Consider the following 11569-nt stretch of genomic DNA (forward strand, 5'->3'; position numbering starts at 1 on the left):
TTTTCAGTTTTGGGCAGAAATTTTCCAAGCCTAGTCACTGTCTGAGATTGAAATATTTTGGAAAGTGAGCAGAAGTTGTTCAGATGTTTTTTAGAAAGGAGAGGAGAACGTATACAATTCCCAAGAAAAAGAACCACCCTTCTATGTATTTGAACAGGTATAGAACAGAAACTGTTGGGGACAGAAAGCTGACATTTGGCAGAGAAAATAGTCCTCAGGGAAGATAAATGCCTCAGTGTTTTAGTACATACTGTTGTTGTAGCCGTGTTGGTGCCCAGGATATTACAGAGACAAGGTGGATGAGGTAATATCTTTGCTTTGATTTTGCCAAGTTATCAAGTTTGAAGAACATGCACAGGTTTTTTGTTGTGGTAAGAGATTACACTTTTATCTCCCAACATCCTAAAGGAAATCAAGCATAGGTAAATTACTTGTATAAAGAAAAGTGTAGTGAATTTTTGCACTGAGATCCCAATCCAGCAAAGCTCTTAAGACAAAATCTGTTTCTAAATACTAGCTTCCCTGAAGAACCTCATCACTACTACTCTCTGGAATAAATAGTGATTCTAGAAATTGTGGAGTGTAGGTAACTAAAATTTAGCAGAAAACCTAGTACCCAATTCTGCAGCCCTAGCAGTAGTCCCATTGCTTTCAACGGATGTACTGCTGTGACTGAGGAACTGCAGGATTGAACCCCAAATTATGTACTTATGCAGCTGTGCAAATCATTGGGAACAAAAAGGTTTTGTCCTATGTAAACTGTAATTATTATAGTATGTTTTATTGTTATTTTTTCCACTGCAATACCTTATCATATTTTGAAATTATACCGAAACAAAGAATATACGGGAGGAAATACTGCAGCTATTTTAAAAAAAGACTGAAAATAAAGTTTAAAACATTTTTATCTCACTATAGCTATTAAATTATTGAAAACTGAAACAAATCTGTTCCTCATTCCTTAATGGTGTATGCATTAGTTAATTATTTTATGGCATTTAATATGTGGTGAACTGTGTTTTAAGAAACAAACAAGATTAAAACTTTGCAAGCCACCAGGGAAGAAAGGTGCAGCTCACATTCTGAATCTACCACCTTTATCTGTGCTTATATACAACAAACCCCAAAATACTTTTACACTACTAATTTAGTTCCTTCCTTTGTGGGAAGCTATAAAATGAAATGAGTACTTATTATTTGACGTTGCAAAAATATAAAATGGATAGTTGGTTTACAAACTAAAAGCGCTAAATGTAAAACAAAGAAACATTTAAAAAAATATATCGGACAAAGTCCAAAATTTACATATTCTAAAATATTCAATTCATGTTTTATTTACAGAACAATGTTCAAACTGTTGTTATTTTAATATAATTGCTAAAACTGTTGATTACATGAAAGATACACAATGAAGTTGTAACAAAAATGATCAGTTACAAAAATGTTATTTTCAATTTCTATTTAGAAATGCAAGAGGTGATTTACCACACTATAGTTTATAAATACTTGTCTGACAACTTTTATGTGTCATGGGTCTCTTAAGTGACCAATTTATTCCAACCTGATGTGCAAAAGAGTGCATTTTTGCCCATTTATAGTTGAAATATAACATTGATAATAATTATATTATTTACACTTAAAATAAAGAAGTATTCATGTTCCTTAGGATCATTTTAACAATTAATACTGTGAAGTTGTAACTCCCTATTTCCATATACAGGAGACAGCTCAGTCTGTAGTATTTTAAAAGTTTTGTTGAGACTGTGGTAAATTAAGGAACAATTAACAACCACTTCCCACCCCTCCCACCCCAAACTAAAACAAACAAAGCAAAATAAAACCTTGCCTGAATGAAAACCAACGGCTCCTGATGCTGTGAAACAGCTGATCTGCAGCAGGCGCTGGGAGGGAAGCGGAGGCGCTGATCGGTGGGGCCCGCTGGCAGGGGGCTGCTGGTGTGTGCTCAGCACCCACCATTTTTTTCCTGTGGGTGCTCCAGCCCCAGAGCACCCACAGAGTCTGCACCTATGCATCCCTTTGCCTCAGCTGTCCTGGGGAGAGTGAGGGGGAAGCTACATGACAAAGACAGTACAGTCTCAGATTGTATTATCTTTGATTAATTTTCATGGGGCCAGATTTGGAACAATATATCTCTCTACACATTCTGCCCACTTGTCCCCCTTCCCACCTCCATTCCATCCCCCGTACAGTGCACGAAAAGGCCTCTGAAGGGTACATGGAGGCAACTGAGCCCTACTCCTTTCAACACAGAAAGGGTAGATGAGTGCTGTGTCCTCTCCATTTGTTGATCCAGGGGACACATCTAGGCTATTATGAATGTGAAAAGTCTAACCTTTAGAAGAGCAAGTATTGTATGCACCAACTCACCAGCCAGATTAAAGAGAGGAATTTAAGGGAGTGGACAAAGAAGCAGGATAACTCCGTTTGACCAACTACCCAAAATAGCCAACCTGCTGCACTAATAGCTAATAAGTACAGTGAATGAGGAAAAAGGAGGAAATAAAAATGTCAGGATTCCAGCAGATGAATTTTTGTGGGTTCTAGGTGTACTATATGGTCCTTACGAAACTACACCCAAAAATCTAAAAAAAAAAAAAAAAAAATTTGTTCCCACACTTATAACTTTTTCTACAAATTTCAGTTTTGTTAGACATAATTTACCTCATTGGTACTAATGTGTACAAAGGACAAGTATGCAGAGGTTGTACTAAAACATCAAATAGAGATTTCCTCATTTTGTTTATAAAGGGTTCAGTCATCTTCTGAAATTAAAACATGTTAGTGCTAATAACAAAATTATTTTTATACTCTAAGAATACATATCTTTGAAGTATTTTAAAATACCTAACCAAGCACTGCTATATGCTCCTATGCAGTGTTCAATCCCTCTAAAAATATTTTATCTGAAAAGATAATGATCAGTCTAAACATGTTTCAACATTTAATTTTTGTTCAATTTAATTTCTTAAGTTACTTTTTGGATAAAGTTTTCTGCTTTTGTTTTTAACTACAAGCTATAGTTTCAAGTTGCTGCTCTGCTTCAGCTGCCATGGCTGCTGCCTGTAATTGTTCTGTTTCACTCTGGATGGCATTGGCTGTAGTAATTTGTTTCCTTTCACTGTGCATATTGTTCTCATGCCTTTTTAGATCAGATGCTTTAGCAAATGCTTTAGTGCAAGAGCTGCAGACAAAAGGTTTTTCCCCTCGGTGTCGTCTTTCATGATCTTTTAGATGGGACTTGTGCTTGAAAGCTTTATCACACATATGGCATGCAAATGGCCTTTCATTACTATGGACTCTTTCATGCTTTTTCAGATCTGGAGCTCGAATAAAAGACTTTCCGCAAACCTCACAGCTATAAGGCTTGTAACCTGTATGGATTTTCAGGTGCTCTTTCAAGTGAGCCTGTGTGGTAAACCCTTTAGTGCACATTTCACAAACAAATGGTCTATCAGCAGTATGAAGCTTTTCATGTTTTCTCAATCGTGCTTCATCAGTAAATGTCTTACCACACGCTTGACATGCAATCTGTTCCCTGTGACCATAAAGCAAATATTCAAACTTCATGTCAGCAGCTGCTGTTGTCCATCCTGGTGTCTGTTCATCTTTCACTTCACTTATGCCATCATTAAATGTTAGAGCTTGAGGGGTTTGAGATCCTAAGTCTTTTGATTCAGTTGTTTCCATGGGCTCCACTTCTTGACCATAGCAGTTTACTTTTCGAACCTCTTCACTCCCCAACTCTTTCAGAATTGCTTCTTGAACTCTTAGTGTATTAGTAGGGGATTTCCCATCTTCCTGACTTGGAGGAGTTCCTTCTACTGTCACATCTGATGGGCTATCATCATGATCTCCAATTTCCTCAACCTCATCATCTTGGTTATCATTAGATTCTCCAATAGATCGATTTATTTTCAGACAATACTTACTCTTGGATTGGGCATTTTCTTCGGGACTAGATACATCACGTTTCTGAGAACAGAGTTTATCCAAAAACCTAATACCAAGAATCTGACCTGATGACATCATCAAATTTACATCTTCCTTCTTAACTGAAATCTTTGCAGTATACATATAATTTAGAACCTCTTCAAATATATCAGAACGAAGGAAATCTATCTCTATTACTGATGAGCTATCAACCTCCAATTTCTTGAAAAGCTTTTTGAAGTAGGTACTGCATGCAGCAAGCACACACCGGTGTGCTCTGAATTTCACATCTTCTACCACAATAGCTATGTCACAGAATTCTCCTTCCAGACGTTGTTCATTTAATGTTTTCAGAAACACAGTTTTGTGATCATCATCATTATATTTAATGCTTTCAGACATACTGATGAAAAACTCCTGGGGAGAGAGAGAGAGAGAGAAAGTCTTGACTTTTTACAAGTTACTCTAAAACACTAACTCATAAGACATGATTCTAAGTGTCATCTACAAAATCAAAAATAAGAATTATCAAATGAAAACTTTAGCTTAATTTGATCAGAACATGTCCTCCAGACTGTAAAAAAGATTAATGTTAAGTCTCATTTAAAACTATTACATATGCAAAGGTTTTTCACCTAGTACCATGTACATACTTTGAAGAAAAAAAATGCTATTTTTTTCAATGACCAATTTTATTTTGAAGGAAATATAAATTTACTCACATATTTACATTAAATCTGCTTTTGTAATTCTAACTAGCATATTAAAATTTGCATTTCAATTTGACTTACTCAGAAACTTTGTGAAGTAAATTCCTGAAACTGCTGCAACACTAGTATTTCTTATAACAAAAAGAAATGTCAATAAGTATTTACACATTTAAAACATGTAAGCTCTAGAAATGTACATAAAATAACCATTTACCATTGTAACCAAAACTAAATACAAAATATAAAAGGTTAAGCCGTACCATGAACAATGCAGGAAATTTTCTTAATAATCGATCACTAAACTTTTGACAGAAGACTAATCCTTATTATGCGCACTTTGAAACTGAAAGAAAGAACATTGGGGAAGGTAAGAACAGAGAATTATACACTGTCTTAATCTGTTTCTCAAATTAAATAACATTTTCAGCAATACTAAAAGTTATTCAGGAAATTAAGAGTCTATTCTCACATTTTCAAGCAGTTAAAAACTATACAACATGTTTTGTTAAAGTAAAATGCAAATGAAATGAAGTTTTGACTGATTTTATAGCAAACAGTATTTGATCTATGAATTGTATAGGTGATTAGGAAATAGCTATACAAGTACACCACAGCTGCAGAATTGTGTGCTAAAGGCACAATGGAATCCACAGTCCCAAATTAGGGGCCTAGGCTCCCCATACAATTCAAAGATTCCAAAGCCAGAAGGAATCATTGTGATCATCTAGTCTGACCTCAAGTATAACACAGGCCATAAAACGTCCCCAAAATAATTCCTAGAGTGTACCTTTTAGGAAAACATCTAATCTTGATTTAAAAATTACCAGTGATGGAGAATCCACCACAACCCTTGCTACATTGTTCTTATGGTTAATTACCCTCACTGTCAAAAATTTACACGTCATTTCCAGTCTTAATTTGTCTAGCTTCAACTTCCAGCCATTGGATTGTGTTGTACCCTTTTCTGCTAGATTGAATAGATTTATTATATATTTGTCCACAATGTAGGTTCTTACATACAATAGCATTGGAACAATTTTTATAGTGGGGGTGCTGAAAGCCACTGAACAAAACTTTAAACCCTGTATATGATGGAAACCACTTCAAGCCAGGGAGTGCCGGCACCCACCCCAGCACCTCTGGTTTACAGATCGTAATCAAGTCACCCCTTAACCTTCTCTTTGTTAAATTGAATAGATTAAGCTCCTATCACTAGAAAGCACGTTTTCTAATCCTTTAATAATTAGAATAATAGAATATCAGGGTTGGAAGGGACCTCAGGAGGTCATCTAGTCCACCCCCCTGCTCAAAGCAGGACCATTCCCCAATTAAATTATACCAGCCAGGGCTTTGTCAAGCCTGACCTTAAAAACTTCTAAGGAAGGAGATTCTACCACCTCCCTAGGTAACGCATTCCAGTGTTTCACCACCCTCCTAGTGAAAATTTTTTTCCTAATATCCAACCTAAACCTCCCCCACTGCAACTTGAGACCATTACTCCTTCTCCTGTCCTCTTCTACCACTGAGGATAGTCTAGAACCATCCTCTCTGGAACCACCTCTCAGGTAGTTGAAAGCAGCTATCAACCCCCCCTCATTCTTCTCTTCTGCAGACTAAACAATCCCAGTTCCCTCAGCCTCTCCTCATAAGTCATGTGTTCCAGACCCCTAATCATTTTTGTTGCCCTTCACTGGACTCTCTCCAATTTATCCACATCCTTCTTGTAGTGTGGGGCCTAAAACTGGACACGATACTCCAGATGAGGCCTCACCAATGTCGAATAGAGGGAGACGATCATGTCCCTCGATTTGCTCGCTATGCCCCTACTTATACATCCCAAAATGCCATTGGCCTTCTTGGCAACAAGGGCACACTGCTGACTCATATCCAGCTTCATCCACTGTCACCCCTAGGTCCTTTTCCGCAGAACTGCTGCCTAGCCATTCGGTCCCTAGTCTGTAGCAGTGCATTGGGTTCTTCCGTCCTAAGTGCAGGACCCTGCACTTATCCTTATTGAACCTCATCAGATTTCTTTTGGCCCAATCCTCCAATTTGTCTAGGTCCCTCTGTATCCTATCCCTCCCCTCCAGCGTATCTACCACTCCTCCTAGTTTAGTATCATCCGCAAATTTGCTGAGAGTGCAATCCACACCATTCTCCAGATCATTTATGAAGATATTGAACAAAACCGGCCCCAGGACCGACCCCTGGGGCACTCCACTTGACACCAGCTGCCAACTAGACATGGAGCCATTGATCACCACCTGTTGAGCCCGACAATCTAGCCAACTTTCTACCCACCTTATAGTGCATTCATCCAGCCCATACTTCTTTAACTTGCTGACAAGAATACTGTGGGAGACCGTGTCAAAAGCTTTGCTAAAATCAAGAAACAATACATCCACTGCTTTCCCTTCATCCACAGAACCAGTAATCTCATCATAGAAGGCGATTAGATTAGTCAGGCATGACCTTCCCTTGGTGAATCATGCTGACTGTTCCTGATCACTTTCCTCTCATGTGAGTGCTTCAGGACTGATTCCTTGAGGACCTGCTCCATGATTTTTCCGGGGACTGAGGTGAGGCTGACTGGCATGTAGTTCCCAGGATCCTCCTCCTTCCCTTTTTTAAAGATTGGCACTACATTAGCCTTTTTCCAGTCATCCGGGACTTCCCCCGTTCGCCACGAGTTTTCAAAGATAATGGCCAATGGCTCTGCAATCACAGCCGCCAATTCCTTTAGCACTCTCGGACGCAACGCGTCCGGCCCCATGGACTTGTGCACGTCCAGCTTTTCTAAATAGTCCCTAACCACCTCTTTCTCCACAGAGGGCTGGCCATCTACTCCCCATGCTGTGAAGCCCAGCGCAGCAGTCTGGGAGCTGACCTTGTTAGTGAAGACAGAGGCAAAAAAAGCATTGAGTACATTAGCTTTTTCCACATCCTCTGTCACTAGGTTGCCTCCCTCATTCAGTAAGGGGCCCACACTTTCGTTGGCTTTCTTCTTGTTGCCAACATACCTGAAGAAACCCTTCTTGTTACTCTTGACATCTCTTGCTAGCTGCAGCTCCAGGTGCGATTTGGCCCTCCTGATTTCATTCCTACATGCCCGAGCAATATTTTTATGCTCTTCCCTGGTCATATGTCCAACCTGCCACTTCTTGTAAGCTTCTTTTTTATGTTTAAGATCCGCTAGGATTTCACCGTTAAGCCAAGCTGGTCGCCTGCCATATTTACTATTCTTTTGACACATCGGGATGGTTTGTCCCTGTAACCTCAACAGGGATTCCTTGAAATAAAGCCAGCTCTTCTGGACTCCTTTCCCCTTCATGTTAGTCCCCCAGGGGATCCTACCCATCCGTTCCCTGAGGGAGTCAAAGTCTGCTTTCCTGAAGTCCAGGGTCCGTATCCTGCTGCTTACCTTTCTTCCCTGTGTCAGGATCCTGAACTCAACCAACTCATGGTCACTGCCTCCCAGATTCCCATCCACTTTTGCTTCCCCCACTAATTCTTCCCAGTTTGTGAGCAGCAGGTCAAGAAAAGCTCCCCCCCAGTTGGCTCCTCTAGCACTTGCAGCAGGAAATCGTCCCCTACATTTTCCAAAAACTTCCTGGATTGTCTATGCACCGCTGTATTGCTCTCCCAGCAGATATCAGGAAAATTAAAGTCACCCATGAGAACCAGGGCGTGCGATCTGGTAGCTTCTGCGAGTTGCCGGAAGAAAGCCTCATCCACCTCATCCCCCTGGTCCGGTGGTCTATAGCAGACTCCCACCACTACATCACTCTTGTTGCTCACACTTTTAAACTTAATCCATAGACACTCAGGTTTTTCTGCAGTTTCATACCGGAGCTCTGAGCAGTCATACTGCTCCCTTACATACAGTGCTACTCCCCCACCTTTTCTGCCCTGCCTGTCCTTCCTGAACAGTTTATAACCATCCATGACAGTACTCCACTCATGTGAGTTATCCCACCAATTCTCGTGGCTCTTCTGTGAACCCTTTCCAATTTATCAACAACCTTCTTGAATCGTGGACACCAGCAGCAGTCTCACCAGTATCAAATACAGAGGTAAAATAACCTATCTCTGCCTACTCAGGGTTCCTGTTTATACATCCAAGGATCGCAATAGCCCTCCTTTTGGCCACAGCATCACACTGGGAGCTCATGTTCATCTCATTATCCACCATGATCCCCAAATCTTTTTCAGAGTCACTGCTTCCCAGGATAAAGTCCCCCATCCTGAAAGTATAACCTACATTCCTTGTTTCTAAATGTATACATTTACATTTAAACATATGAAAAAACAAACAAACACCATACTGTTTGCCTGAGGATTCATGAGGAGAGTTAGGTGCCAAACCTCTGGACTAAAATTATAATGGGGACAGTGGCACCACCTCCACCTCCTCTAGCTGTTTTGTGTGGAGTTAAGCATGCTTTGACAACATCTACTCCTACTGGATTGGGACCTGCAGGTTTAGGCATGAGATGGTCTCCGGAGAGCCTAGACTGAGGCATGCTCACTGGCAGAAACTTAGGCACCCTTGAACAATATATATTTAGATGCCTAGGGAGTTTAGGCACGTACAGAGAGTTAGGTGGCAGCTAAGTGGCATTTCTAAGGCTCTCAGTGGCACCTCAATGTTGGCCTCAGGTGCCTAAGTCCTTTTATGGATCAGAATTCCCCCCCAATTAATGACATTCTAAAATAATCAGGTATGAGAGATGTACAGAACAGTTTCAATGTATAAAAGAAAAGAAAAACAACTTTAAAAACTCTGGGACTAGGGACTTTTTTACAAATAGTAAAGAGTGGCTGTTAATGGTCAATAGCATGTCCTTTTGCTTTTTTGTATAAACAAAACATTGATTTAAAATTTAAGAGTTTTTCTGTTGTCCCATTGATAAGCATCTTTTCAACCCAACAGATTGTTATGGGGAAACTGAAATAGTGTATACATAACACATTATCAAATCTCCTACCCAGTACCTACCCAGGAACAGACACTGAGGGGGCTTTTCAATCTAGCAGAGAAAGGTATCACCTGAGCCAGTGGCTGGAAGTTGAAGCAACAGAAATTCACACTCTAAGAATTATTTTGGGGGAAGTTCTCTAGCCTGTATTATACTGGAGATCAATTGGAAAATTTTGGCCTTGGAAAATTTAATCTGTATAAATGCACTGGTGTATACAAACTGAAAATACAAAAATTGCTAGCTTCTTTCAATCCTTGTAATCTTATAGCATGCACTGTGCTGCCTACTATAGAGCTAGCGTGTGCAGCGTAAGGCAACTGTGTAAAATTCCACTGAAAGAAGGGTCACTTTTTTTTAAAGAGGCAAGTACAATTATGTTTTGTTTCCCCCTTTTTAAACAGTTCCCCGTATTTTTGTTCTGTGGTGCACACACAGCACCCAGCGCTAAGGCGTCCCGACGGCCACCGAGCCTAACGTAAAACAACAACAAAGCTGCAGGAAGCCACGTGGTGTTTTTTGCTCCTCAAATCACCTGGGTTTAGGCAGCGGCGCGCACCTAATTGCGGCGAACACGCGAGTAAGGGGCCGAGCCAGGCGTGCGCCCATGGGCCTGGGTGTCCCTGGCCCAGTGCGTGCACCCGGAGCCAGCTGTGCGAGCGTCCCCGGGGCCGCGGCACGAGTCCAAGCGCGCGGGCCATGGCGGTGCGCGGCGCCAGGCGGGCGCTGCCGGGCTCTGCTCCTCGCTGCGGGCTGTTCGGGGCCGGAGCCCGGCTCCTTCTCCAGAGCGAGCCTCGCAGCGCCAGCCCGGGCCCGTCCGCGTCGCCTCTCGGGGCGGCGCCGGGGACAGGCGGAGGCGGGATCCCTCCGCACGGTGCCCGCGCAGCGCCCGCCCGCAGAGCGGCGGCGGCTGCCTCGCGGGGCCGGGCCGGGGCGCGCAGGCGGCGGCCCCGCTCCCCTTTGTTGCAGTGGGGGCTCGGGGCTGGCGCGCGGCGGCGGCGTCTCCTCGCGCGCGTCAGGAAGGACAGAGGGGGAGGCAGCGGCGCGCGGCGGCTGCTGCGGCGGGCGCGTCTGTGGTGGCTCCGTATCCCCGGCGCGAGCCGGCCGGGCTGACGGGCAGCAGCCTCAGCGGCGAGAGCGCGCGCAGCGGCCCCGCCGTGTGTGTGCGTGGGGGGGGGGGGAGCCGCGCTTACCTGCTGCTGCCGCCGCCGCGCTCAGTGCCGCAATTCGCGGGGACGCTGCTGCTGGTGGGATCGGGGGGTTGGGGTGGGGGGGGTCTGCGCGCGTCTCTGTGGCCGTCGCCGCCGTCTCCTGCACGAGCACCCAGTGCGCGCGCGCGCCGGGGGTACGTGCATGCGCGGTGCGGGCGGGGCGCGCCTGCCGAGTGGGGGCAGGGGGACTCGCTCATTCTCGCGGGCGGGTCCCCCTTCCCCCGCGGGCCGCGCTGCAGGAGGCGAGGGGGGGCGCTCGCGCGCAGGGAGGGTCGCGCGGCCGCGAGGCGGTGACGTCATCCCTATGCGGGCGCCAAAAAAAGGAGCCGTTTTCTCGGGAACCCGCCCAGCCGCCCTTGCGTGCGCGAGCTTAGCGCCCGCCCGCCTCGCGCAGCCGGCCCCCAGCGCGGCAGCGACCCGGGCGGGGCGCCCTGGTCCAGGCCAGCCGGGGAGGGACCCCCGGCGCCCTGCTCTAGCCGCTGGGGATGCGGGGCGACGGTTGCCGCGGAGACGCCCCGCGACCCTCTCCGCAGCGCGGGGCTGAGGCGATGCCACTCGCCGCGGGCCCGGCTGGCGGAGGAGGTTGAGCGTCGTGCGCGACCGCCGGCGGGGGCAGTTGTCGCGGGGCCCCCAGCGCCTGTGACAGCGGTGTGCGGGGGAGCGGCGGGCCCAGATTCCTCCGGCCGGGCCTGACGGCAGCGGGGGAGCGCCCCGGGGC

General features: G+C 44.6%; 1 protein-coding gene across 3 annotated transcripts; it reads right to left on the reverse strand.

The window, feature by feature from the left end:
- Positions 1-755: 755 nt before the first annotated feature.
- On the reverse strand, positions 756-11143 carry ZBTB14 (zinc finger and BTB domain containing 14). 3 transcript variants are annotated; one of them, XM_037892803.2, is made up of 3 exons: positions 10834-11143; positions 4922-5004; positions 756-4368 (listed from the first exon to the last, which is right to left on the reverse strand). In XM_037892803.2, the coding sequence occupies exons 2-3, from the start codon at positions 4922-4924 to the stop codon at positions 3025-3027; spliced, it is 1347 nt and encodes a 448-aa protein (XP_037748731.1). In that variant the 5' UTR covers positions 4925-5004; positions 10834-11143; the 3' UTR covers positions 756-3024. The 3 variants fall into 3 exon arrangements, with proteins under 3 accessions (XP_037748731.1, XP_037748733.1, XP_043395721.1); XM_037892805.2 differs by lacking the exon at positions 10834-11143 and adding an exon at positions 10176-10537; XM_043539786.1 differs by lacking the exon at positions 10834-11143 and adding an exon at positions 10200-10493.
- Positions 11144-11569: the final 426 nt, after the last annotated feature.

Source organism: Chelonia mydas, chromosome 2 (assembly GCF_015237465.2).
Source record: "Chelonia mydas isolate rCheMyd1 chromosome 2, rCheMyd1.pri.v2, whole genome shotgun sequence".
NCBI classification, from domain to species: domain Eukaryota; kingdom Metazoa; phylum Chordata; order Testudines; family Cheloniidae; genus Chelonia; species Chelonia mydas.